This window comes from Podarcis vaucheri (assembly GCF_965113315.1).
Source record: "Podarcis vaucheri genome assembly, chromosome: Z".
Classification (NCBI taxonomy): Eukaryota; Metazoa; Chordata; class Lepidosauria; order Squamata; family Lacertidae; genus Podarcis; species Podarcis vaucheri.
Genome location: NC_138758.1, coordinates 35,857,069 through 35,885,064, shown reverse-complemented (window position 1 = coordinate 35,885,064; position 27,996 = coordinate 35,857,069). Strand labels below are relative to the sequence as shown.

The following is a 27,996-nucleotide window of genomic DNA, read 5'->3' as shown; positions in this document are numbered from 1 at the left end:
AGGCAGGCCAGCCTCCCTGGGGCACCTCCTCCTCCTCCTCTCCCTTGATTTATATCTTCACATTCCCCTTCGCCGGGCGGAGTCTCTGCCCGCTGCGAATGGAGCTGGCTGGTGCTGGGCTGCTCGCCAGTGGCTCCGCGAGTCCTGCGAGTGGGAGAAGGGAACAGAAGAGGAGGCGGCGGAGGAGGAGGCGGCGGAGGCTCCTGTTCGGCCTTCACCATGTCGAGTCTCCACAAGAGCAGGTGGGGCGCCCGCGGGACTAATGGTGGCGATAGCGGCCGTTATTGTAGATTAGGGTGGCAGGACTTGCAGTGGGCACAAGCGTGGGCAAATGTGTGCTTGTTTGTTTCGTGTCTTTTCTTTCTTCCCCCTCCAGCCCCGCCGCTTTCTCCCTTTTGAGGAAGGGTGTTTGCTTAGACTAGGAAACGTTTTCTCCTCCCCACTTTTTTTTGCATGCAAATTGCAAGGGGTGATCTCGATATATTAATGTGTGTTAATGAATTGAAGGCGAGAGGTTTGCAATGGGCAAATGTTTGTGTTTTCCTGTTTTTGGGGAGGGGAAGGGGTTGCATTTAGAAAGCCAGTCGTCCTTCCCTTTTAAAGGAAATATATGTTTTAAACTAATAAATAATAATTCGTTTTTTGCAAGAAGTCTGTAAGGGGTGAGTTTGATATTTATTGATATTTAATACGTATTAATGAACCGGGAAAGGAGATTTGCAATGGCCAAATGTTTTGGGGTTCCCCACTTGGCGGCGGGGGATGTATGTGTGTGTTTGCTTAGACAGTTTTCAGCACAGCACGATAAAAAAATTAAAGCATTCTATTCATTTGTTTTCTCTTAGAGAAAAACCTACCCCCCCACCTTTTGGCATGCATTTTTTAAATGAGAACTTGTTATTTATAAATAAATTAGGAAGGGAGACGTTTGTAATGGGCAGTGCAAACGTTAATGGCTTTCCCTCCTTTTTTGAAAGGGTACTGTTTGCTAGAGCCACCCTACTGTTTTGGAAGAAGCCTCCCCCTTTCTCTCTTGCATTGCATTTTATTATTTATCAAATGTTTATTTATTATTCAATCTTATGTTCTGCCCTTCACCCCAAAGGAGCCCAACGGCTGCAATGGATAAGCTTAATTTATTGCTGTTTAGTAGATACTGATATTATTTATCGGATTTGAGAAGGTGAGGTTTGCAGTGGCAAGTTTCTGTAAACGTTATTGCTTTTCCTTTTTGGTGTGTGCTTGCTTGCAGCTGTTCTCAACCTGTGGGTCCCCAGATGTTGCTAGCTAGGGGTGATGGGAGTTGTAGTTCAGCAACATCTGGGGATCCACAGGTTGAGAAAGGCTGATAGAGAGTCATCCCCCACCCCACACAAAAAAACCCTCTTTTTTTCTTTTCCTTTTGCATGTATTTTTAAAGTGTGATGCTTATTGATATTTAATCCCCTCCCCTTTCCTGTTTTGCAAGAAGGATGCCTTCTCTTGTCCAACATTGAGGGGGTTTCTTTTCCTCTCTGCCTCTCATTTGCAACCTTCCCTCTTCCTCTCTCCCCTCCCTGTTGGTTCTTCATCTTCTTTACCCTTATTTTTCAAAATGTAAAGTCACATTATTTCCCTCAAAGAATTCTGGGCAGTGGTCACTGTAGTTTATCCTTCAGAGGGACAATTCTCAGCAACCCTTAACAAACCACACTGCCTGGAATTATTTAAGAGGGGGAAATGTGCTTTGAAAGTATAGTGTGTACACAACTAAAACCACATTTATAACCTACCTTCAAGGAGCTTGTACTAGTATATGTTATCTCCTTTTAATACACACAAATTCCCTGTGAGGTAGGTTAGGCCTAGAGAGAGTTACTAGCTCAGGGTTGCTCAGCATGAACTTGATAGTTGGATGGGGATTTGAACCCAGGTCTCCCTGGTCCAGTTCTGGCATGCTAGCTATGATACCACCTTGCCTAAATTGATTGTTGCTACAGAAGATTAATCATCCTGGTAAACCCAGGTTGTCTTAATTTGAAACTGATTGATTCCAGCTCCATAGGGAGGCAATTCTCCCTCAAGTTTTTAAAAATGGATTATAATTATTCCTAGTTCCACTGAACCCCATTTTTTTTCAGGGGAATGCCATCGCATAGTGGTAGAGGACCTGCTTTGCATGCAAAATGTCCTATGTTCAGAAGCTGGCATCTCCAGCTAGGGCTGGAAATGTTCCTTGTCCAAAACCCATGAGAGTCACTACCACTCAGAGTTGCAGAGTTTCAAGGGACCACGAGGGTCATCATGTTCAACATCCTGCAATGCAAGAGACTTGCACAACATGGGGCTTGAACCCACAACTCTGCAATTAAGGGTCTCATCTTCTGCCAACTGAGCTACCTGGAGAGCCACGGCCAGTTTACGCAGTACTGGTGACGCTGTGGGTTAAACCACAGAGCCTAGGACTTGCCAATCAGAAGGTCGGCGGTTCGAATCCCCGCGATGGGGTGAGCTCCCGTTGCTCAGTCCCCGCTCCTGCCAACCTAGCAGTTCCAAGGCACATCAAAGTGCAAGTAGATAATTAGGTACCGCTCTGGCGGGAAGGTAAACAGCGTTTCCGTGCACCACTCTGGTTTGCCAGAAGCAGCTTAGTCATGCTGGCCACGTGACCTGGAAGCTGTACGCCGGCTTCCTCGGCCAATAAAGTGAGATGAGCGCCGCAACCCCATAGGCGGTCACGACTGGACCTAATGGTCAGGGGTCCCTTTACCTTCAAGCTAGATGAACCAGTGGTATGGCATAGTATAACTAGGCAGCTTCTTAGGTTTCTGCTTAAATTTCTTTTATGGTTATTTTAAAATATGTTTTCTGAAGAGCTCCGTTATCTACAGTGCCAAGGAAGGAAACCACTGTGGCTTGAAAATCGCTCCTCCAGCATTTAGCAATCCATCTTCCTTCCTGGTTTTGTGTGTGTGTGTTTTTTAGGGAGGGGGTCCATTTTCCCTCTGAATGCTCAAAAAATGCAAAGTCAGTTGTTGATGAGGGCATGTTTGTATGCTTAGCCCCCACATTGCAGTGTCATGACATTGCATGACACACAAGGAAAGAACTTGTGTGTAAAGCGCCTTTCCGAAACAAATTTGACTAAACCCCACACGTGGGATGAAGAAGAGAGAGACAACTTCCAGGAGAGAGAGAGAGAGTGCAGCTTTCAGGCAAACTTGACACCTCCCCCCCAAGTGCTTTTTACTTCAAAAAAAAGGGAATCTTGTCTTTTCAACTGATGAAATTCTTTTCACCAATTTGCATGAACTAGTTTGCTTGAATACCATCTAAGGGCACCAACTCCTTGCAGAATCTTAACAGTTTCTGCTAATTGCTAGGCATCGAGTCTTCTACAAAAGTCAGGGATGTGGTAAAAAGAAGGCAAGGGGGAAAGCCCATTGTAGATCAGAAATGTTTCTGAAAACCAATTACTGGAGACCACAGTAGGGGTTCTCAAGTCCTGTTTGTGGGTCTCCCGCAGGCATCTGGTTGGAGACTGGTTGAAAACTGTGACAACAGGATGCTGGAGGAGAAGGGCCTGTCTGGTTTTTTTTCCTGATAGTGGCCAGCAGTGGTGGCTAGAAGGCATTGGGACTGGTGGGGTGGAAGGCAGGGAGATCACCAGTAGTTGGAGCCAGAGCCAGTGGCAGGCAGAGCTGCTTCCTGATTGGTTGTAAGTAAGAAGGCAGGCGGCACGCGGGTGGCGCTGTGGGTTAAACCACGGAGCCTAGGACTTGCTGATCAGAAGGTCGTGGTTTGAATCCCTGTGACGGGGTGAGCTCCCATTGCTTGGTCCTTGCTCCTGCCAACCTAGCAGTTTGAAAGCACGTCAGAGTGCAAGTAGATAAATAGGTACTGCTCCGGCGGGAAGGTAAACGGCATTTCCGTGCACTGCTCTGGTTTGTCAGAAGCGGCTTAGTCATGCTGGCCACATGACCCGGAAGCTGTACGCCGGCTCCCTCAGCCAGTAAAGTGAGATGTGCGCCGCAACCCCAGAGTCAGTCACGACTGGACCTAATGGTCAGGGGTCCCTTTACCCTTTTTAAGAAGGCAGGCATGTGGACTAACATGCAGTTCACATTAGTGAAATAAATATAACATGGGGGACACCTGGCTTACTACAGGGTCTTGATGGATCACAAGCTTAACATGTGATGCAGTAGCAAAGAAGAAAAAAAGTTAATGCTAGTCTAGGCTGTATAGTGTCCAGGTCAAGGAAAGTAATAGTACCACTTTCATCTGCCTTGGTCAGACCACTCCTGGAGTACTGTGTCCCACAGTTTAAGAAGGATATGGATAAGCTAGAATGTGTGCAGAGGAGGGTGACCAACCTGATCACAGGTCTGGAAATCAAGGCTTATGAGGAATGGTTGAAGGAGCTGGGTATATTTAGCCTGGAAAAGAGGAGACTATGATAGGCACCTTCAAATATCTAAAGGAGACAGCTTGTTGGCTCAAATATCTAAAGGAGCCTGCTCTGGAGCGTAGGACCCAAACCAATGGCTTAAAGTTACAAGAGAGTCCAACTAAACAAAAGGAGCAACTTTCTGATGGTGAGAGCTGTTTGACTGTGGAACAGACTGCCTTAGGTGGAGGAATCTTCTTCCTTCCTTGGAGGTGGAATGACTCCCTCAGGAGGTTGTGGGCTCTCCTTCATTGGAGGTTTTTAAGCAGGGATTGGATAGCCATCTGCCATGGATGCTTTAGTTGCAGTTCCTGCAGTGCAAGGTGTTGACCCTGTTGATAGTCAGGATCCCTTCCAATTCTACTATTCTGTGATTCCGTGGCACATTTTTAATATCACACTTTTAATAGCAGTTTTTAATTGGACACTACAAACTTAAATGTGGCTCAGTCTCAGCAATAGTGGCCAACCATAAGTATTTATGAATTCTGGTACGTATGTATGTGTGTACGTACGTATCTTGCTGAATTCAATGGGGCTTACTCCCAGGCAAATGGGATTGGGATTGCAACCTAATTCATTATTTTTGAGCATTATCTCTCCAGCAGCATGGCTTTGAATACTTCATTTGCAAGATAACATTTTTTGCAGGACTGCCTGTACAGTTGAGCCTTCAAAATCCTGTTACATGAAAGATTCTGGGTACCTACATGCACTGTGACAAACTAACTATGTATATGTTAATGCAATTTGCAGATCTTCCTTTTAATATCCAGAATCTGAGAATATATTAAAACATTAATGTGGGTATCATTCTCCTTCTCCCTTGATGGTGTCCGTGTACTCAAGAGTTTTTAAAATGCAACAACATGCTATTACTAGACAAGTAGCTATCTCTCAATTGAGAATTGAGTACCACTTTCTGAATTGAGGATTGCCATCTTTTTCCTGGTGAGTGCCTAGGGCTGCAGCATATGCACATCAGACAACAAGTCAACATGTGATGCTTATTTTATCACTGTATGTCTGAAATGGGGAGGTTCCAGCAGTTTTGACTTCTGAATTCTGCCTGTCATCAAACTGGCGAAGGTACAGAAACCCTGTCATTAAAAAGTTGTAACTCTGGGTGGTACCTTGTTTATCAAATAAGAACAAAACCATGTTTGCTATGTAATACATTTAACTTACAGTAAGTTTAATGATTTTGTTAACACAATTTCAAAGCCTTGATTCAGTACCTGACAGGTGTGTCATAAGGATTTAAGGAATATGTACCTGCAGCATCTGAACACTCAAGCACAATTCAAACACTTATTATGTTTAATTTTTTATTGTTTAGCAGTTCCTCCTAAATAATGGGAGTTGGGAGAAGAGAGGAGACCCCAAACCTCTCCAAGCCAGCCTTTCGGCACCTTATTACATAAACAAGAAAGGAATGCCCACAAACAGAATGAAATAAACTTGGAAAGATAGGTGTCAAAACAACAACAAAGCAACCTCCCCAACTCTTCTTTTATTCCCTTCCCACATCAGTCATGCTTGCCAGTCTTTCTCTCTACCCCCCCACTCCTTCCCTCCACAACTCTGAACAAAGCTCATTTTGCTTAAAAACACATCCATTCACACCCTTTTTTGCTCCTCTAAATTGGACTCAAGGCTCTATCTGGGCTTTCCAAACCACACTCTATCTGAAATAACAGGGTGATGCAGTGTTCAAAACTTGCATTGTTCTAGGCACATTTTGCGACAGGGAATTTCATTAGCGCTGAGCTCTTTAGCGTAGCCATGTTTTGTTTTGTTTTTTGGTGGGCAGGCCTTTTGTTAGGGGGGCAAAACCTCAGTTAGCTATGTGTTTTTATTGATAGCCCTGCTCCCCCTTGGCTATGCACATGGAAGGAAAGGAGGACTTTGTTCTGCCTCCCCACTTCCATCTACTCTCTGAAGACTGGAGAAGAGACCCTCTTAAAAATATTAGGGGGTGGGTGGGCAGGAGACGGACTAGACCACGTGAAAAATGAACATAATATTTTAGCTGCAGTTCATTTTCAGCTTTGTATTCTTGTTATTAAAAAAAGTGCATGTAGACATTCTGTTATTGCGCCCATAACCCAGGTTTTAGGTGCCATTTAACTCCTAGCTTTCATATCTCAGTTTCTAACACTGGGGTGATGGCAGAGAGGGGCTGGAGCAGATGACCGCCTGTAGGAGAAGGAAGAAGCAGAGGACACCAATCCACCCCTCTCCTATTCTCCAGAAACCAAAAGCAGAGTAAAAAATGCAGAGGAGCAAAGGGAGAGAGAGGCAAGAGGCACTGGTGGCTTAAAGACAGGCTGCTCTGGAGAGGGTGGGCTGGCTGAAAAATCAGCTGCAACAGCCTTTGGAATCATGGGGGTAGAGGGTGGGAACAGTTGTCATGTTTAACCATAGAAGGACTGAGCTGAAGGTTCTCGCCCCCATTTTATCCTCACAAACAACCCTATGAGATAGGTTAGGCGGAGAGAGGGGGTGACTGGCTCAAGGTCACACCCAGTGAGCTTCATACCTTAGTGGGGATTTGAACCCTGGTCTCTGTCAGCTCATAGTTCAACACTTGAACTGATGGGTCTTTAGACAGAAGCTGTCACATTTTGCCACATATTGGTGGCAATGATGGCCCCCAACCTGTTGTTGTTTAGTTGTGTCCAACTCTTCGTGACCCCATGGACCAGAGCACGCCAGGCACTCCTGTCTTCCCACAGTTTGGTCAAACTCATGCTGGTAGCTTCGAGAACACTGTCCAACCATCTCGTCCTCTGTCGTCCCCTTCTCCTTGTGCCCTCCATCTTTCCCAACATAAGGGTCTTTTCCAGGGAGTCTTCTCTTCTCATGAGGTGGCCAAAGTATTGGAGCCTCAGCTTCAGGATCTGTCCTTCCAGTGAGCACTCAGGGCTGATTTCCTTCAGAATGGATAGGTTTGATCTTCTTGCAGTCCATGGGACTCTCAAGAGTCTTCTCCAGCACCATAATTCAAAAGCATCAATTCTTCGGCGATCAGCCTTCTTTATGGTCCAGCTCTCACTTCCATACATCACTACTGGGAAAACCATAGTTTTAACTATATGGACCTTTGTTGGCAGGGTGATGTCTCTGCTTTTTAAGATGCTGTCTAGGTTTGTCATTGCTTTTCTCCCAAGAAGCAGGCGTCTTTTAATTTCGTGACTGCTGTCACCATCTGCAGTGATCACGGAGCCCAAGAAAGTAAAATCTCTCACTACCTCCAACCTAGGCAGCTTTAAAAGAGGATTAGGGAAGCTCATGGAGGAGAGGGATATCAAAGGCTGCTAGCTATGATGGCTTGCTCTGCTGCCATGGTTGGAGGCACAAGTGCTTTTGAATACCAGTTGCTAGAAAACAAAGGAAGAGGAGAGGGTTCTTGGTCTCAAGTCCTGTTTGCTAGTTTATCACAAGCACCTGCATAGCCACTGTGAAAACTGGATGCTGGACGAGCTGGGCCAGTGGCCTGATCCACCAGGCTCTTCTTTTGTTCTTTTTAAGAAACTTAAGTAGTTTTGGAAGGGGCAGCTGGCTGCTTCCTTCCCCCACCCCATAGTCTCATGGCTTCGTTTTGCTCTGATAAAAGTCCTTATCTGAACGGCACATTTCTCTGACTGTTTACAATGGGCTTGGCTAAGATTGTAGGTGCCCTTGATGCAAATAGTAATAGTAATATTGAACACCATTCAAGCCTGGGCATTATCTTAGTAAGATTCGGGCCTGGTGGAATTAAAAAACAAAAAACCTCATGTACCCAATGTCTAGATCATATAAGAGCTGGATAATAACAAGCAGCAACCTGGAATGCAGTTGCATTCTTGCGTTAACATTGCTTCCTTCTGATGATTGTTGCATTTATCACCTGCTTCTCTTCTTCCTTTAGGATTGCAGAATTTCAAGACATCCTTAGTGAGGCCAACATCTCGCTAGAGAAGCTCCGTGAACTTTGCTTCAGCGGTAAGTGACTTTGGCAAATTCTCCCTCATAATTGACATCTGCACAGGTCTAGTTTCAAGGGCTAAAGCGAAGGCGGTGATCGAAACTTCCCAGGTGGGATGAGCGTCAACTGATGGAGCCTAGCAAAAAAATAATGCTTTGATCAGGGGTGAAAGCAGCATTCTTCAGGCAACTAAAAACCAATAACAACCCATTTCTGGATTTGGAGATAACCCTTGCTGTTTTTCACCAGTCGTGCCTTGTGGTTGTAAATACGAATGTAACTAGAACAGCATTGTGATGTGAAGAAGGTTGTCTGAATCTGCTGGCATAGCAAAGTGTTTCCTTCCTGAAAATACTGCTTCTCCTCCACTATCAGTCTTTTCCTTCAATGCACAGTCACAATTAAACTGTGAAACTCACTCCTGCAGGTGGCAGCTCGGTGCAGAGCATCTGCTTTGCATCCCCCATGGCATCCCTAGGTAGGGCTGGGAATGTCCCCCTTCCTGAAACCTGGAGAGCCACTTTCTGCCTGTGTTAACTGTGCTGAGCTGGATGGGCCAAGGGTCTGAGTCAGTGTAAGTCAGCGTGTCACTGTCAGTCAGTGTAAACACACAGCTTGCTATGGTATGAGCCAGCTTCCTATCCTGAAAATTAAAAATATAACACAACTGGGCCTTACCAAGGGCTAGAACAGGCAGATCTATGCTCAGAGGGCTGTAAGTGGGTCCCTTAGCCATCAGGGCATTGTGTGTCTGTAAGTGGGTCCCTACACCCATAGAGTTTTTGTTCTTTTCCTACGTATCTCTAATTCCCATCTTAAATACATCACAATCTGTTCCCAGGGCTTTTTGCCTTTTTGCATTATGAATAATACATTTTGCAAAGAGAATCACAGGCTACCTCTGTACTTGGATTGATTGCCTTGTTTGAAAGCACTGTGCAAGTGGTCGGTATTCGCATACAGTCCTGTGTCATTTTGTATTTTCCCCTGCGGTGAGTTAAGGGAATGCTGAAATGTTCTGGATAAAAGGTTCCACAATCTACTTCTGGCTGCTGTTTAAAACAACCAAAGGCCAACCTGGCTGTCACTGAGTTACTATTTCTATAAATATTTAAACATATTAACTCTTGGAAACTTAAAAGTGCTTGTGGAACTGATTTTTTAAAAAAATCTTTTTACACTGGTAGATGTGTAAATGTTGCTTGTCTTGAGATTTGTGTGCTTAAAAAAGAACAGAAGAAGAGCCTGCTGAATCAGGCCAATGGCACGTCTAATACAGTATCCTGTTCTCAGACCGCTAGTCTCATGGCTAGTTTATTAGATTTGGCATAGGCCAACCCAGCTTCAAAACCCTAATCGGACATCTCTGTTGCTCTCTCTGTCTTTCTGTCTCTGACTCTCTTTTTCTCTGCCTTGCCTACCTCTCAGCGTTGTTAGGAGGATGAAACAGAGAAATGTGCTAAAGAGCCAATGTGATCCTGTGATTACAGTGTTTGTCTGGGATCTGGGAGACCAAGGTTCCAATTGGTGGGATAAAATGGGAAGGAGAACCATGTGTGCCTTCTTGAATTCCATGGAGAAAAAGTGGGATGTAAGCATAAAAATTAGACTAAGGTCCAGTTAAAAAGGGATGCGGGTGGCGCTGTGGGTAAAACCTCAGTGCCTAGGACTTGCTGATCGTAAGGTCGGCGGTTCGAATCCCCGTGGCGGGGTGAGCTCCTGCCATTCGGTCCCAGCTCCTGCCCACCTAGCAGTTCGAAAGCACCCCTAAGTGCAAGTGGATAAATAGGGACCGCTTACCTAGCGGGAAGCTAAACGGCGTTTCCGTGTGCAGCGCTGGTGCTGGCTCGCCAGATGCAGCTTCGTCACACTGGCCACGTGACCCGGAAGTGTCTTTGGACAGCGCCGGCTCCCGGCCTCTAGAGCGAGATGAGCGCACAACCCCAGAGTCGGTCATGACTGGCCCGTACGGGCAGGGGTACCTTTACCAGTTAAAAAAAAACAACAGGTAGAGAATACTGGAGGAAATAGAACACACACACACACACACTTGGTGAAGGAGAAGCTGCTGGATGCCTCCCTTCTTTACTTGTTTATTTCCCTTTTTCTGTTTCTCTATTTGTTACTTCTTTGCCTGTTCATGGAGTATACGGTTATGCTTCCTATGCTCTGCCCCCACCAGTGGCGTAGCGTGGGGGGTGCCAGGGGTGCCAGCTGCACCGGGCGCAACATCTGGGGGGGCGTGAGTCCAGACGGAAGGGACAAGTTCCTTCCTCCGCCGGGCTCCCCGCCGCCACCGCCAGCCTTGCGCCCTAGCGCGCGCGCGCGCCCCACCGTCGCTGTGGCTGCGCTCCGCTCACTGCTCGCAGGAGGAGCAGCCGCTGCAGCAGCGCCGACGCCGCCACCGACGCCGGGCACGGGCAGCCTCTGCACCCTGCCGCCGCCGCCATCCCCTCGGCCCAGCCACAGGCGGCGGCTGCTTCTGCCTCCATCCTCCTCCGGGCAAGCAGCGTTGTTTGTGCGGCAGCGCCAGCGGCAACTCGCAGGTTAGGGGTTGGGGGGGCGCAAATTACTTGCCTTGCCCCGGGTTAGGGGGCGCAAATTACTTGCGTTGCCCCGGGTGCTGACAACTCACGCTACGCCGCTGGCCCCCACTGTCCGAAGGCAGGATGCCTCTGAATACCGGTTGCTGGGAATCACAAGTGGGGAGAGTTTCTGCTGCTCTCAGCTTTTGCTTGCAGACTTCCACATTAGGGCGTCTGGTTGGCCACTGCGAGAACTGGATGGATCTTTGACCTGGTCCAGCAGCCAGGCTCTTCTTAGATTCTTATCTTCGGAGTGTCACATTTCCCCTCTGAACTGAGAGAAGGGAAATCTAGGCATGAGGATGAAAGTCAGGCACTTGGTGGAGAAAGGCAGCAACGCTTAATTTCAGTGGTCCTGTTTTTTCTTGTTTCACAGGGATTCCCTTTGAAGGTGGCTTGCGCTGTCTGTGCTGGAAGGTAGGGGTTTTTTTTGACGAGGAACCTGAGTCTTCTCTTGGTGTTTTGTACAGGCTTAAGAGGTTGGGGTGATGTTTTCAAATCATACTGTATCCACTTAGGCAGAGCTCCTAAGTGCTTTACAAACACAGAGCCTTCTCGGTTATGGTTCCCAATTTGTGGAATGCCCTCCCTGGTGGGATCCGTCTCCCTAGTTAAAACTTTCAGGAGGAATTTAGAAAAGCATTCTTGTTCAGCTAGGGATTTGTGTTTTTTTTTTTTATAAAAGATATTTATTGCAAATTTTTAACCAAAAAAAATCACCAGGCATATAAAATACCATCACCAAGAAATAACAATAAAAAAACAACAGAGAAAAACAAAAAAATAAACATAGAATAGAAAAGATACAACGAAAACCACTATCCATAAATCATATTTCCATAACCTTTGGACTTCCTCACAGCTCCCTTTCCTGCATTCTCGATAATAAAGTTATAAACAGCAATTTATTGCCTTGTTTCAATTCTTATTTTGTAATTCTCGAATATTATGTCTCAGACTTTAAATATTTTTGTCAAGTGCTTAACTGCTTAGTCATATTGCCATTCTAATCATCTGTCTATCAACCACACCAAGTCCAAAGTACTGATATTTTCAAGGAGTCGAAAATTATATTCATGGAAATTGGAGGGCACGAAAATTGAACAAGTACATAAATTTAAATATTTAGGAATTTATTTTCAATATAATTTAGGGTGGAAAGCACACGTTGAATATCTTCAAAACAAGACAAAAGCCCTAACACACTCCCTCCTCCGTTTTTTCTACTCTGAGGGGGCCTTATACATCCCTGCGGCCTTGAAAGTGTATAGCATCAAAGTGATGGCCACAATGGCCTATGCTGCACCTTTATGGGCTGCCTTTGCAAACCTCTCACCCTTAGAGTCGCTTCAAAGCCAATTCTTACGCCGACTTTTAAAACTACCAACATGCGTAAGTAATGCGGCTATTCGCTTAGAAATGAAGATCCCCACAGTCGAGTTAGTTTTATGGAGGAGAGTTTTGATTTATTGGATATCCCTATGGCATAAACTCCCGAACCACTACCTCATTCAATGCATGTGGCGGGATGACTTCACAAATTTGTGGTCAGGAAAAATCCATGCCAAATTGCTGTCCTATGAGATCTCGCCCACTGAATTGCTCAAACTGGATCTAAACGTGGCAAAAAGGTGTATAAATCAAAGGCTGGATGATGTGGAGCTATACCAAAATTTCTTAGCTGGTGGTGGAGCCTGCTCACCGTTAAATCTCGGCATAACCCCTATCTACCGTGCTCCGTCCTACTTAACATCGCTTATGGCCGCATCTCACCGATATGCCTTCATTAGAGCTAGGTTCAATGTTTTTCCAACAAACGTGCTGAGACATAGATTCACTAAGGGCCAAGTACCTTCAATGTGTGCTTGTGAAATGAAAACATCTGAATCTCTACATCATGTTATGTTTATCTGCCCTATGTACAGTTCAGTTCGTGCTAGTATACTAAACTCCATAATCCAGCACATGGCTGACAAACCAGTAGACCTACAGCTTGCCTGGGTTCTTCAAGATGTGGATCCTTATATTACCCTACAGGTTGCTAAATTCCTAACAGCCGTCCTCTCGTACAAGAGACGGAATGGAATGTTAGCTGATTATTGATAGTTATAAGAATTTTCGATAATGACATCAGATATTGATTTTAGTGTAGTGTCTAAATTTTTAATCTTAATCTTAAATTTTCCTTTTGAATTGCCAATATTTGTCCTTGTGAGATGTGAATTGTGTTATATTACTTGTGGCTTGTACGAGACCGCTGTTTTATTTGATTTGTTTTGTGTGTTGTGCTTTATGATGGGCGTAAAGCCGAATAAACATTTGGTCTATGAACTGCTTAGTATAAACATAATATTGCTTCAAATTTCATCTTTTTCTTAAACATCACTTATTCTCATAATATCTTTCAACTAAATTGCTGATGCCATGTTGTTTTCTATTGTGCATTTTCTTAACATTCATACAACTTATAATGTTTTTGTAAATAGTCCTTAAACTTTTTCCAGTCCTCTTCCACTGTCTCTTCTCCCAAGTCTCGAATTCTGCCAGTCATTTCAGCCAACTCCATGTAGTCTACCAATTGCGTCTGCCATTCTTCCATTTGTTCAGCTAGGGATTTGATAGCTGAAAGTGGCTGTTCCCAGAAACCTTGAAATTATTAACTATGATAGTATATGTGATTGTTTTTAGGTATGCTTTTAATTGTCTTGTTCATGTATTTGCCATCGTAGGCTCCTTCTGGAAGGAAAGGCGGGATATAAACTTAATAAATGAATAAATAATAGGTTGATCCTTGCAGCAAATTCCCATTTGACAGATGGGAGAAATGTGATTATGTGAGAACACTTTTACCCCATGGGTATATTGAGCTGGATTCCTTTAAGATTATTGTGCTCTAGAAAAACAGGTAGCCAGAAACATTTAGCTAAATAACTGCTGCTCAATAATATAAGGCCCTTATAGTCATCCTGCTCTCTTTATACAGATCCTCTTGAACTACCTTCCCGTGGAGAGAACCTTATGGAGCTCTGTTTTGCAGAAGCAGAGGTAAATTTATCTTTTCTGGGTCCTTCATCCCCCTTTTTATGGCCTTTATATCACTACTATTCTTTAAGATCAATCTCTCTTGACTTCACAATAGCAGCCAATGCTGCAGTGTTTGATTCTATAAGTATTAATTCAAATACCCTTGCACTTGCTTCTCTACTGGAATGTCCACTGTGGTAATTTCATACTGCGGATTGTTAGGACTGAGGGCCATACTTTTTCCTTTTTTTAGTTGCTGATAATAGCAACAGATCAGCAATGAAAAAGCCTTTTAAAAAAATAAATAAAAATTACCTGAATTAAACTAAATTCACTGTGATTTGATCTTCTAATTAAAGCTTCCAACTCTATTTTTTTTAAAAAAAACAAAACACAAAACAGAACTTAAACTAGATACTCCAGTCAGATTAGAACAATGACATTTGGATAGCAAGAGAAAACGTAAGAATAAAGCTTGGCACTTTCTATGTTAATTTAAAGCATATCTAAGAATACTGAGTGGGACGCGGGTGGCACTGTGGGTTAAACCACAGAGCCTAGGACTTGCCGATCAGAAGGTCGGCAGTTCGAATCCCCACGACGGGGTGAGCTCCCGTTGCTCGGTCCCTGCTCCTGCCAACCTAGCAGTTCGAAAGCACATCAAAGTGCAAGTAGATAAATAGGTACCGCTCCAGCAGGAAGGTAAACGGCGTTTCCGTGCGCTGCTCTGGTTTGCCAGAAGCAGCTTAGTCATGCTGGCCACATGACCCGGAAGCTGTACGCCGGCTTCCTCAGCCAATAAAGCGAGATGAGCACCGCAACCCCAGAGTCGGCCACTACTGGACCTAATGGTCAGGGGTCCCTTTACCTTTAAGAATACTGAATACCAGAAGAGCCTACAATCAATTTTGCGTCATTGATGCAACTTTCTCTTTTCCCTCTTTTACTGTACAGCAGGGTTGGGCATCGCATCATGGACCTTCTGGGGTAATCTGGGGCTGCACACTAACTGTGGGTGGTGCCGGTGGGTATTTGGGTTTAAACCTGGTTCCTAACATATAATTCCTTCTCCCTCCCTGTTGAAGAGAATTGTATACCCAGTTTTTGAAGGAAATGATTATACAGCCTGGAATAGCCAAAGCCAACCTCGGAGTCTCTAGAGAAGATGTGACCATGGAGGATCATGTAAGTGCAGCATCAACAGTAAGGCTAAACCATGGTCAGAGGCAGTATGCCTCTGAATAATACCTGTTGCTGGGAACTGTAGGTGGGAAGATTGTGGTTGTGCTCAAGTGCTGCTTGCAGGCTTCCCAGAGAGGCATCTGTTTGGCAACTGTGAGCTAGCTGGGCCTGTAGTCTGATCCTGCAAGGCTCTCCTTAAGTTCTTAGAAGCCCTGCTTTAGCGTCTGAAGGCCTTTCTTACTCTCAATTTGGCTTCTTGTCTTAAACTCTTCCATAAAGCCACTGAATCCAAACCCTGATAGCAGATGGAACACTTACTTCAAGGACAACGAAGTGCTGCTGCAGATAGACAAGGATGTCAGGTATGTGAAGACGCTGAGTGTAGGGGGTGTGGGAAGCCCACCGCCAAAGCTTAATCTGCTTTGGGACGGCTCCCTTTTCGCCATGGTGCTTTGCTTGTCGTTTTTACAAGCCCAATGAATAATTATTTCACCCAGGAGGCTGTATCCTGACATGGCATTCTTCCAGAGCATGACCGAATACCCCTGCCTGTTGATCCTGGACCCCCTGAATGATTTTGAGACCCTCCGGAAGCGAGTGGAGCAGACAACGCTCAAGTCACAGACAGTGGCACGAAACCGGAGTGGCGTCACAAACGTAAGAGAAAGAGAGTTGTGTATTTTTGTTATTGTTGGACTACAGCCCCCATCATCCATAGCCAGTTTGGCCAGCATTCAGGAATGATGGGAGTTGCAGTCCAACATCTGGAGACCCAGGGTTAAAAAAACACTGAAATAGAAAATGCCTTCAAATAGAGGTCGGTCCTTTCTAAAGTAGGGACATGCGGCTACCAGACTAGCTTCCAGCTAGTTTTGAGGCCTAATTCAAAATGATGGTCTTGACTTTAAAAGGCCAAGATATCTCAAGTCCCATCTTCTCCTGTATGAACATGAACTTCTGAGGTGTTTGTGTGTATAATTGAAATTTTAACAATATGAAATAGCAAGAGAGACAAAGTACAAAATATTTTCGAAACAAAGTAAATAAATATACAGTAAAATAAATGGAACAGTGAGGATATGAGTAATCACTCATCATGTTCCAATTCTTGGGCAAGGTTATGAATATAGAGGCATATAGAATAAGTTGATTGATATTATTTGGTTTTAGGAGTGTGGTGATTTTGTTATAAGCATGTTGTGTGCTATTTCAAAAGGTGGGATGTAAGTGATGGAAATAACGGAGGCTCCATTTGCTCCAGATCTGGTATCCGCAAATGGTTTCGTATGTTGTTCTCCTTCCTTTGATTTCTTAGGTAAGTTCTCCTCTGAAAACACTGGCCTCTAACTCGCTGAACGAGTATGAGGTTCTGCCCAATGGCTGCGAGGCTCACTGGGAGGTCGTAGAACGAATCCTCTTCATCTATGCTAAACTGAATCCGGGGATAGCCTACGTCCAAGGGATGAATGAAATCGTAGGACCTCTTTACTACACGTTTGCTACAGACCCCAACAACGAATGGAAAAGTAAGAAGAGCACATGCCCTTCTTAAACATACTGTCCAGTTCTCAAATATTGTAATGTTGAATGTTCAACAAACCCTGGTGTTCCCCCCTTTTTCTTTTTTTTATCGACTTAAGAAAATTATACAGATAGCAAATTGAAGAAGCCTAAATTAACATTGGCTTCTACCGATAAGAAATAATAATAACTATTACAATAACTAAAATACTAAAAATACATTTACTTCCCCTTTTGAACTTCTATTCTGTTTACAATATATTATTATTCTATAAGAATCTATTATATCCTTTGCTGTCCCATATATTATTTTATTTCCCAAATTCAACCTAACCCTCCCCTCCTCCCCACTGTTTCCCTTTACCTGTGTGAGATCTTCCCATCATAATATTTTTTTCTAGTTGCTTTAACAAAATAGAAAAACATGAAAACTGTTAAATTATAATTACTTCTTTTGTCCTTACACACTTAACAATTGCCTATTAAGAGTTCTGCTTTAACACCATATTTCTTCATGTATTTCCCTATGCATTCCCATTCTGTATAGAATTTTTGATTGGAGCAGCCCCTGATTGATGACTGCATCATTCAACAAACCTTGGTTTGTTTCTCTATGGGGCAACTTGTGGCTTGTTGAACAAACCATAGCTTTGGGTTGACTTGACTGTAATACTGCGTTGTAACTTGCTGAGATCCAAGAAACGTGCAAAGCAGGTCACTTCCTGGCTTGTGGTCTTGATAACAATGCTGATGGTATCTTCCTTATCCCCCCGCTATAGAACACGCAGAAGCAGATACCTTCTTTTGTTTCACTAACCTCATGTCTGAGATCAGGGATAACTTCATCAAGAGTCTGGATGACTCTCAGTGTGGCATCACCTACAAAATGGAGAAGGTGTACTCTACCTTGAAAGAGAAAGATGTGGAGCTCTACATGAAACTGGTAAGGAATATTGTTCCACAGTGGCCTTCAAACAAAGTCCTAGGAAGCCTTGGTGGGTGTGTATGGGAAGCATCCTTAATGAAGGGATCATCCATCATAGCATTAAGTGGTATATCTTCCTACATACATAAAAAGGACCAACTGCTCTCTGAAGCACCTGCCCCTTTAAAACTGTCAGGGGATAGACACGAGAGGGTGGATGAGCTGTAACGAGAGGGGGAATTGGTGAGCAGGGGCAGCAGAATTTTGAAACAGAAACACTTAATATAAACCAGGGTTCAAATCTCTACTTGGCTATGAAACTCACTGGGGACCTTGGGCCAGTCTGTACCTCTCAGCCTAACCTACCTCAGGGTTGTTGTGGAGATTAAATGAGGAGAGGGAGAACGATGGAACTCCTTGGAGGAAAAGGTGGTATATAAGTGAAATAAATAAGTCATTTGAATGAACCCAATGGTTACTTGTTCCTTTGCAAAGAATAGCTCTGGTGATCTGTAGCAATTTTTATTTTTCTCAAAAGACTTGGAAGGGGGAAGGAAACTTCTTGAATCAAAAATCCTCCAGAGAGGTATAGATGCTAATTGAAACTTAAATGTCTGCTGAACAGTAACTTAAACTTGCAGAGAATTTATCTACCGTATTTTTCGCTCTATAGGACACACTTTTTCCCCTCCAAAAATTAAGGGGAAATGTGTGTGCGTCCTATGGAGCGACTGCAGGCTCCTTGGCTTCAGCGAAGGCAACACGAACCCTCCGAAGCACAGAGGGAGCGCTCCCTCCGCGCTCCTTGGCTTCGCGTTGCTTTCACTGAAGCCCTCTCGCTCTCCAGGCTTCAGGGATAGCTGCCTGAAGCCTTCGGAGCGCAGCGGGAACTCGCGATGCGCTCCAAAGGCTTCGGGTTCATTTTGCTGAAGCTGGGAGAGCAAGACACTCCTGGCTTCAGCAGAGAGGGAGAGCTGCACAGCGCCCCTTCAGCAAAGTGGGAGGAGAAATGGAAGGGGCTCCATTTCTCCTGCCGCTTCACTGAAGGGGCGCTGAGCATAGAGGAGGAGAATTCCCCCCCCCCCCCGTTCTCCCCCTCCTATGGTCCAGTGCGTCCTATAGAGCGAAAATAGCGAAAATTACGGTACCTTGTAGGTTTGGTTAAGGAAATGAAAAGAGGACCAGCAAGAGCTTTTTAGTAGGCTCAGTTTTGCTCCCCAAAATGTCCCTATTTAACTCAGCTCTCAGTTCAGAGATTGGAATCTTTGTGGTTAAGAGGAAGAACCGTAGATCTGATCCCTCCGCTTGCTTGTGGGCCACAGCTCAGTGGCAGAGCATCTGCCTTGCATGCGGGAGGTCTGAGGTTCAATCCCCGGCATCTCCAGGCAGGGCTGGGAAAGACTCCCTGGCTGAAGCCCTGGAGAGCCACTGCTAGTCAATGTAGACAGTACTCAGATAGATGGACCCAATACTCTGACTACATGCTCTGATACAAAGGAAACTTCTTAAGTTCCCTCTCCCCCAGGTATCAAGGGAACTGGAGCAGATATCTCCAGTCCCTAGTCCCCCTGCACACACACTTTTAAAGAAATGGTCTGAAATAATGCTTTTGTCTCTCCCCCGCCAGCAAGAGCAGAACATCAAGCCCCAGTTTTTCACCTTCCGCTGGCTAACGCTGCTGCTGTCTCAGGAGTTTCTGTTGCCAGATGTCATCCGCATCTGGGATTCTCTCTTTGCTGACGACAACCGTTTTGACTTCCTGCTGCTAGTCTGCTGCGCCATGTTGATGTGAGTTCCAGCACAACTGTTGGCAATGCCCCACATGGATCGCCATACCATCATGGTGATGGCTGTGGCAAACTAATTCTCTTTTTTCAAAGAAACAGAGCAACTCGCATAGGAGGTCAGGTCTGTCTGTGGCCATTATGCAGTATAGCTGTAAAGAGTCTGTGTGTCCAGAGGTAGCTTAACTCTGGAATATGTGTCCAGAGGTAGCCTCTCCTCTGGAGAGAAAAGAAGGATGCATGGATGGCTGCCACCTTCATTGTCTGCTTGTGAGTTTGTAGGTCAGGGTAGGAAAAGGTGTTGTATCAGAAATGGTTCTATATGAATGTCCTTATCAGTGCAAGGATTTCTACTTGCACAATAGAATGTTTCCCCCTTTTTCTTCCCCCATGTGCTGCTTAAATCTGGGGGTTTCTGTTGTGCAAGCAGAAATCCTTGTACAGATGGAACAAGTGAATTAAATACCATCCTGGCCTCTCTCCCCGCCCCCATGGGCCAACTTTGGCAGATGGGTTGCGGGTGCCCACCTGTTGACAGGTGACAAATGGGGAAAGGCTTGCTGAGTCCCTTTGAAAACTGCCTGACAACGCTGATCACCTGATGAACGCTGAGAGCTCAATTTAAAAGAGAGGTGGCTGTTGGCGCTGATCTGCACTGAGAGCCAGTCCTTTCATGAGCTATTTGTATTCAAAACCATTTGCAAATGGCTTTCAGATATGTCCATCAACTGGTTGGCACCAAGAGAGCCCTGTTAACCCCACCAGGGAGCTGCTACCGGAAAGCTTCCTAGTATAGTGGTACCTGTGGATGCGAACGGGATCCGTTCCAGAGCCGCATTCGCATCCTGAAGCAAACGCTCTGCACATGCATGTGACGTCATCTTGAGCGTCTGCGCATGCACGAGTGGCAAAACCCGGAAGTAATGCACTCCGTTATTTCCGGGTCGCCGTGGAGCACAACCCGAAAATATTAATCCCGAAGCACATTTAATCCGAGGTATGACTGTACAACTGATCCCAGCTGAATGTAGCATCAGGAGTTAGGCAGGTTTGGGGAAGAGAGGCCTCAATATGCTACATGCTACGGGCTGTGCCCTTCCCAGCCAGCCCTTTGCCTTTTCCATGCTCCAAGGGTCCACTTGGAACTGTGGTTCCCAAACTCTTCTCATCCATGGACCACTTGAAAATCACCGAGGGTCTTGGTCAACCACAGTGATTTTTTGGCCAGCTGTAGCAATTGTAATGTGCCGTTGCTAGGTGCAGAATGATTTTTAGTTGTATTTTTATTGCTTCTTTGATTTCTTACATAGGCCCCAGCCGCATTATGCATTTAAAGCAGTTATTATACCACTTTATAAACAGTCATGGCTCTATCCCTCCCATAGAATTCTGGAAGCTGTAGTTTGCTGAGGGTTGTTAGGGATCATGTTAACATCTCAATGCATCCTGTTAACAAAGCACGGGTACAGTGGGCGCTCGGGGTTGTGAACGTGATCCATGCAGGATGCATGTTCACAACCTGCAGCAGCGCGTCTGCGCACGCACGGGTTGCGATTCAGCGCTTCTGCACGTGCACAAAGCGTGATTTAGTAACCTGAAAAAATGCAACCTGAAGCATTTGTAACCCGAGGTATGACTGTACTTTGATCATTTCTTTCTCCCCCTCTCTTCCAGGCTCATTCGGGACCAATTACTAGAAGGAGATTTTACTCTGAATATGCGACTTCTACAGGTAAAATGCAGTAGGGGAAGTTCTTCAGTTGTACTGCCTCTAGTCACTACCTTGTCCACCTCCATGCTTTGATTAGTAAGCTAAGGTGGGCAACCACTAGAGAGGACATAAAAAGAGGCCCATCTGGCCCAGCATCCTGTTCTCACAGCGGCCAACCAGATGTCCCAATGGGAAACCCGCAAGCAGGTCCTGAGTGCAACAGCAACACTCTACCCACTTGCAGTTCCCAGTGACAAGTATTCAGGGGGGTAGTACAGATGAGAACTCAGTTGGATACAACTTGTATGTATGTATGTGTGTATGTATGTACAGGCAATGACCATTCTGCGTGCATCCACCGCAACCTGGGAGTGGACTGAAAAGGGGGGCATAGGCACAAAAGGGCAGCGTGGGCTTATGGAGAGCGGGGTATACAAACATAATCCCCACGCAAATTGGTTGTTGCTTATATGTACTACACCCATAAGGTTTCTCGGCCATTTACAAAACATAAAGAATCATTCATCCTGGTTTTGGAGATACTCAATGTGGATATAAGAAATGAACAAGAAATAAAAGGAATTGCATTAGGGAGCAAATTAGTTAAGATCTATAAATTAAAATGTAACACTTGCTGGAGATGTAATATGGCCGAAGGAATGATGTACCATGTATGGTAGGAATGTGAAAGAAATAATTCTGGTGTATTGTACATGACAAATTGAAAAAGATGTTTAAAATATCGAGAAAAAACCAGGTGTTCCTATTAGGTATCTTATCAGTAGACATCCCTAAGGATAAGAAAAAAGGTTTTTTTATATGCCACAGCTGCTGCCAGAATATTAATAGCCAAAAATTGGAAAGGGGAAACAGTCCCATCAAAAGCTGATTGGCAAAATAAACTATGTGAATATATAGCTGCTGTCATCTTGGCCAATTATATCAGACATCAAATCAGAAACTTAGGAAAGAATGGGAAAGTGGAAGAATATATGATAAAACATTGTTCCAAAATTTATTGGATTGATGAAATTTATTGATTAAATAAAATATGGATAGATAATTGCTTTATGGAAGAAAACAAAAACAATATTCACAATAGAAAAAGAAATGTAAGTAGAAGAAGCGGCAGCGTGGTGGTGGGAAGTCACAGGGACAGGAAAAGATATGATATTGAAAATGGTTATAACTTGAATGTAATGTAAAGATCGTTAGAAATGTGCAATTGTATAATGAACGACAACTAAATAAAAAGCAATTTGGAAAAAAATGAAAAATAGGAATTGCAACATGGCACCACTGTTAAAGTGCAGAAAAAACCAGTTCCATTAAATACATACAACTATAAATGACCATGATTAAAATGTGCAATAAAACGTTTCCTGTTAAGGCAATTAATACAAGGGACCAAGGGAATGCCTGTGTAAACAGGCGTGTCTTCAAAAGCCAATGGAACACCGATTCTGACGGGGCCTCCCATGTTTGGCAGCGACAACAAGTTGTCGTGCTTTTTTGTTACTTTATTACTTGCCCTTCATCCTGAGGTCCCAGGGCAGTTTACAATGATTTAAAATACAACATAAAAAACTTAGAAAGGCTTAAAATGACCGAATATGCAATCGCCCCCAAAAATAGTTTTTTTCTGGCAGCAGATTTTTGGGGTGTGATAAGATGTTCATCCTTCGTGTCATTTTGAATAAAACGAAAACCCACCAGAAAAGGGATGTTTGTTTTACTCCTGCTGAGTGAAGCCTTTGCCCTTATTAGTCACGTGGGTGATTCCAGCCAGTGGAATGTCCAGTCTCCCTCACTCTACAACAAATCCTCACCCCCACAATTCAGGTTATTTTTTCACCCATTGTTTCTTTTTTAATTTTACTGATATGTTAACCAAAAGAAAAGAAACAAAAACAAAGAATTAAAATTTTAAACCATTGAGCATCATGCTCTGGAAGGACCAAAGGTACAAAGGCGCAGCTCCAAGGGGATAATAAAGTATTAATTCATAACAGATATTCCCTTTACAGATAATTAAGATAAATAATAATAAAAGTATTATGTGAGTTCCATCATTGCTGAGAATAATGGTTCTTTATGGTCTTTAATGAGCAAGGCATTTGCGTATAGTGATGGCACTGAGTGACCATGTCCCTCAGTGTTTGTCTAAGAAATAAAACTGCCATATTTGGGGTGGGGAATTCAAGCTCTGCCCTTTAGATTTTTGCTCTTTTCTTTTCATGCAGGATTACCCCATCTCTGATGTTCACCTGATCTTGAAGAAGGCAAAAGATCTTCAAGACTCCAAATAGCCCTGGATCGTAGAGAGAGTCTCTGCAGGTACCTGGAGGTGGAGTCCATTGCTGAAAGCTCCTACTTCTGCCTCTAATCAGGGGCCTGACTTGTGTCCTGGCTCTCTGCCCCAGGGGAGGCTTCTCCCCGCTCTATTAATTCACAAGAGAGTGACTTTCAGTTTTGCTGAGCCCTGCACTCTTAACATTTCTTGAATCTCACCTGCTGAAATGATTCCACATCAAGTGACCTATTCCCTTTTCAATTTTGTATTTCTCTGTTAAATGACTCCAGACAGGGAGATGGAAACACCTGTTTCCCTGTTATTATGGAATGAAGAATATCGAGGGGCATTACTGCTGCAGGGCACTTAATGCGCGCACACACACAAAACCTTTTTGGGATACAGACAGGACAGGCACCAGTGGAATTTAGCCGTATGAGGAGAGAACTACCATATTTCAAACCTTGGCTACTTTCTTCTGTGGGGAGTTGCTGGACTCTGCTTCTACTTGTTAAACCCTATTCTGTTCAGTTCCTTCCCGCAACAGCTAAATGCCAGATGGATCTCTGACTTTCTTCCTTCAAGGAAATGGGTATATAGCACTGAATTTCCCCAAGCAAAGCCCTCTCCAAATTCACCTCTTATCTGATCCCCTCCCCTTTTGATCTTGGCTGTACTTGGAAGCTAGTTCTAACCAGTGAAAACAATAGCTTTGTTGAATGAAGTTGGATTGGCCTTATCACCCACTGCCTTAGAGAGGGCGCCCTATTTTTTCCCCTCCTACTCTTATTCCCACTGCTGAGAGATTGCAGACCTGCTGCAGCATTGCTACATAGCTCAGGGCCCTAGCAGCTATTGGGCTGTACAGAAGATCTTGAGACACAAAAGGCCAGTGTGTGTGTGTGTGTGTGTGTGTGTGTGTGAGAGAGAGAGAGAGAGAGAGAGAGAGAGAGAGAGAGACCAAGCTTCTAGGTGTGCTGAACTGAGGTCGCTCCTCAACTGTGGGTTTCTGGTGTAATCCTTCTATCCCTCATTCCAGCTCCTTGGTGCGTGGGTAAAGATTGTCAGTCCTTCTGTAAGTTGGTGGCTTCTAATGAGCCCGTATCTCCCATGTTTTCCTGGAAAAATTAAAAGATTATGGCAAGGCTCGTGTGTGCTTGTGGTGCTGGGATGTAGTTCATCCACAAGGTTGTCATCCTGAGCATATCTGGGTAAGAGTGACAGCAAGAAGAAGGTGTCCAGCAAGTGTGGGGAACCTTTGGCCCTCCAGATGATGAACTACCACTCCCATCAGTCCCAGCAAGCATGGCCAATGGACAGGTAGGATGAGAGTTGTAGTTCAGGAACATCTGGAGGGTATCACAGGTCCTCCACACCTGGTGTAAAGGCTAATAATGGCACAGCACCTACAGACACTTGATGTCTTTTCAGAAGGGTGTAGCAAAATTAGGCTTTTCAAAATAGGACTGGTAGCTTATGTTACCTATGTAAGGAAGGAAGCCTGGCAGAACTGGCTTTTTCTAAATGAGGTGGCAATAGTTTTATCTCTCTCCTTATCTAACACAGCCTGAGTCTTGACACTTCCGATTCTATATTTTTATCTTGTGTTTTCATCTTCTGGGGCAAACTATAGCACTAAAGGTTGGCATTGATTCTGCTCTGCATCAGAACTGGTTTGGAATAGTTCCAAGTCCTGTTTCTGAAGCTTATCAAAAGCTCAGCACATGAGCAGTGCCTCAAGTCTCAGAGGGAAGACAAGATGAGCCTTGGGGAGCAGCTGGAAGTATAAGGTTCAGTGTATTCTGATATTCTGTGTATTCTGGGTATTCTGGTACCTTTATCCTGCTGTCCTCTGTTTACAAACTCTTGGAGTGCTTCAGGAATCCTGTTTTACTAGAAACAACACTAGGATAGAACATGTTTCTCAGTATGTAGGCAAAGGAAAAGATGGCTCTTCCATTCTGCCTTCAAATCTTTGCATTAGAAGAAAAAAGGGACAATTCTGCCTCTGGCTCTGTTAAGAGAAGCAACTGCTTCCTCTGAATAGTGCTGCTGTTCTGATTATAATTAAGAGTTACTTCCCAGGGGCAGGGAGAAGAGCTGCTGGTTTTCTAAATTTGTGACACTCTATTAATATGCCACATCCACGCCAAACATTTGAAAGCATGTTTAAAACGAACTGCTGCCCGCCTCAAAGAGTCCTGGAGACTCTTAGGCGCTGAGCATGGTAGCTCTGGGAAGGGGATAAACTACAGTTTCCAGGATTCTTTGTGGGGTCATGTGCTTTAAACGTATGGTGAAGATGTGGACATAGATGTCAGAGTTCATGCCTTTTGGAAGTTTTTTTTTGGGGGGTGGGGAGAGGTTGCAGAATTTCTTGGTGCTTTTTTGTCTTTTTAGCAAACCAGAATCTGCATGGTAACAGGTCTATAAAAGACCCCTGTGGGAGTCAGACCCCTTCACAGACATCTAAATCTTAACCTCTTTCTCTGCATATAAGCAGATTTGTCTTACAGTGGTGTTTACACAAGACTAGAGTGGGTGCCCTGGATAAACTGGAGAGATTTCTGGATAAAATGATGTCCTGATCTCATTGAGAGGAATGTGTTTTATGGGAACCATGGTGTGGATAAAGCTTGTTGGTTATGGGGAACAAGGAGGTGGGTGAGCACGATCTCTCCAAAGAATGGAATTCTCAAGGAAACGTCAGCCCTAACTCACCACCAAATGTGTATGAGAGGCAAGGGAAGAGGTGACCACAGGAAGCTTCCATTGTAAACTTGGTCAAGCCTTCAGGGATGGGGAACCTGTGAACCTCCCAGAGGTTGTTGGACTCCCAACTCCCATGAGCCCTGGCCAGCATGTGACCCTACAATCAGGGGTTATGGGAGTTGTAGTCCAGGGATATCTGGAAGGCCACAGAATTCCCCTTCCCTGAACTGGATCCTAGTTTACAGTCCATTGAGAGGGGTACAAATAATGACATTATTATTATCGTTACTATGTGCCAGAATGATGTGTCAAGTAGACCACCATGCCAATGTGGACTGCAGGTAGAAAATGCCATTTCTGAATGCTGTTTCATGTGAAGGAAAAAAACTAGTGCATTGGTGGGAGAGGGAGAGATATTATAGAGTTTTCTTTTCCCTGTTCTGCTTGCAGAAATTAGTCACATAGAGCATTTGCAAAAATAAATAAATGCCACTGGCATATTTCCAGCCACCTTGGAACTCTTACCACATCTCCCTGTGTGGATTTTGTCTCAGTGAAGAGACCTAAGTGATAGCCTGTTATGAGTAGCATGCTTAGTTTCTTGGTCTCGGCTTGCATATTTGGCAGTTAGCAAATTCTGGATGTTAAAAAAACTCTTTAAGTAGAACTTTATGCAGTTTCTGAGATGAGTTCTCTAATATTCTAAAAAAAGGAAGGTGATAGTTTTCTGTTACCTGTGGGAGTTTGGGCCTTGGCGTCTGCATTTATTTTTATTTTTTCAAAATTACATATGACGTTTTGCAGAAAAATTGTGGATTAAATGAAGCCAATGGTAACACAGAGAGAAATCTGACTGAAATATGTGCTCACAAGCATTTAGTTTATGTGGAAATGCTCAATGAAATGGTACAGGCTTGGCCTCTCGGCTCACTAACGTGGAAAGGGGAAACTGTTTTTGAGAGAAGCTGCAACGTTCTGCTGAGTATGTATAGTAGGAGTAGAGAACCTCTCATGCACAGGCTTTGCTAGACCTGGAACAGATCCCAGTTTGGCCTACAGGGACATTTCCACCCAAACTACATTTATCTGCCCCACCACAGCTGATGTCAGCTCTGGCACAGGTAAGAATGAAAATAAGGGGCATTGAAAATAAGCTGATTGTGTTCCTTTGTAAGAAGGGCTCGCTGTCGTCACTGACAGCAAGCCCTACTGGGATCTGCTATACACAGGAGTTCCCACTGTATGTCCATTAAATGCACTAAGGATTTCTCTCATTACAGATAAGGTGCCTAGATTATTATTTTTTAAGTGACACAGGGTAAGGAGCTGATTGTCAGATACAGAATGTTCTCCCATCCACCTACCCCCCCATTCTTCTACATTGTATTTTTCCATTATCTTCCTCAGACTTTTTCTTTTTAATTGCCTTTTGGGAAGTTTGGAGCATGAACCACACAAAAAATGGTTCTGGGGTTAGTGCGTGTTCTGTAGTAGCCCAGTAGTAATGTCTTTATTTCTGTATACTGGACCACCTACAATACTGTTACGAATTCTGTTTTCATCAGTGTGGCCTCCCTCTTGATTTCCCCTGCCCCCTCAAAAAAATAAACATGAACCTTTGTAAATCTTGACTTGATTTTTTTACCCTCTCCTGACAGTAACCATAAGGGTGGAAGTGACTGGTGTTAAAATGAAGGAGGCAGGATGTGGCAAATGAGTTTGTACAATCTCAAAATAGGTGTGGGCATGAGGTTTTTTGCAACATGGTCTTCTGCAAAAAATGTGCCACCATAAACCCTATTATTCTGTTACAAAATAAATAAGATGCTGCACAAATTTTGTTGCTATCATGGGCTT

At 44.2% G+C, this 27,996-nt stretch overlaps 1 protein-coding gene across 2 annotated transcripts; it reads left to right on the top strand.

Annotated features, from left to right (window-relative positions):
- Window positions 1–21: 21 nt before the first annotated feature.
- Window positions 22–27,764, top strand: TBC1D13 (TBC1 domain family member 13). 2 transcript variants are annotated; one of them, XM_082208001.1, is made up of 12 exons: window positions 22–242; window positions 8,346–8,419; window positions 11,364–11,404; window positions 13,971–14,032; window positions 15,097–15,196; window positions 15,473–15,555; window positions 15,691–15,850; window positions 16,509–16,719; window positions 17,494–17,657; window positions 19,267–19,427; window positions 21,098–21,155; window positions 23,378–27,764. In XM_082208001.1, the coding sequence occupies exons 1-12, from the start codon at window positions 220–222 to the stop codon at window positions 23,441–23,443; spliced, it is 1,203 nt and encodes a 400-aa protein (XP_082064127.1). In that variant the 5' UTR covers window positions 22–219; the 3' UTR covers window positions 23,444–27,764. The 2 variants fall into 2 exon arrangements, with proteins under 2 accessions (XP_082064127.1, XP_082064128.1); XM_082208002.1 differs by lacking the exon at window positions 11,364–11,404 and having other exon boundaries at window positions 25–242.
- The last annotated feature ends 232 nt before the right edge of the window (window positions 27,765–27,996 follow it).

Excerpts from the sequence above, each read along its gene's own strand:
- TBC1D13 (XM_082208001.1), top strand. The coding sequence starts at position 220 with ATGTCGAGTCTCCACAAGAGCAG. Across the intron at positions 243-8,345 it reads TCGAGTCTCCACAAGAGCAG|GATTGCAGAATTTCAAGACA; the intron begins GTGGGGCGCCCG and ends TTCTTCCTTTAG. Across the intron at positions 11,405-13,970 it reads TGCGCTGTCTGTGCTGGAAG|ATCCTCTTGAACTACCTTCC; the intron begins GTAGGGGTTTTT and ends CTCTTTATACAG.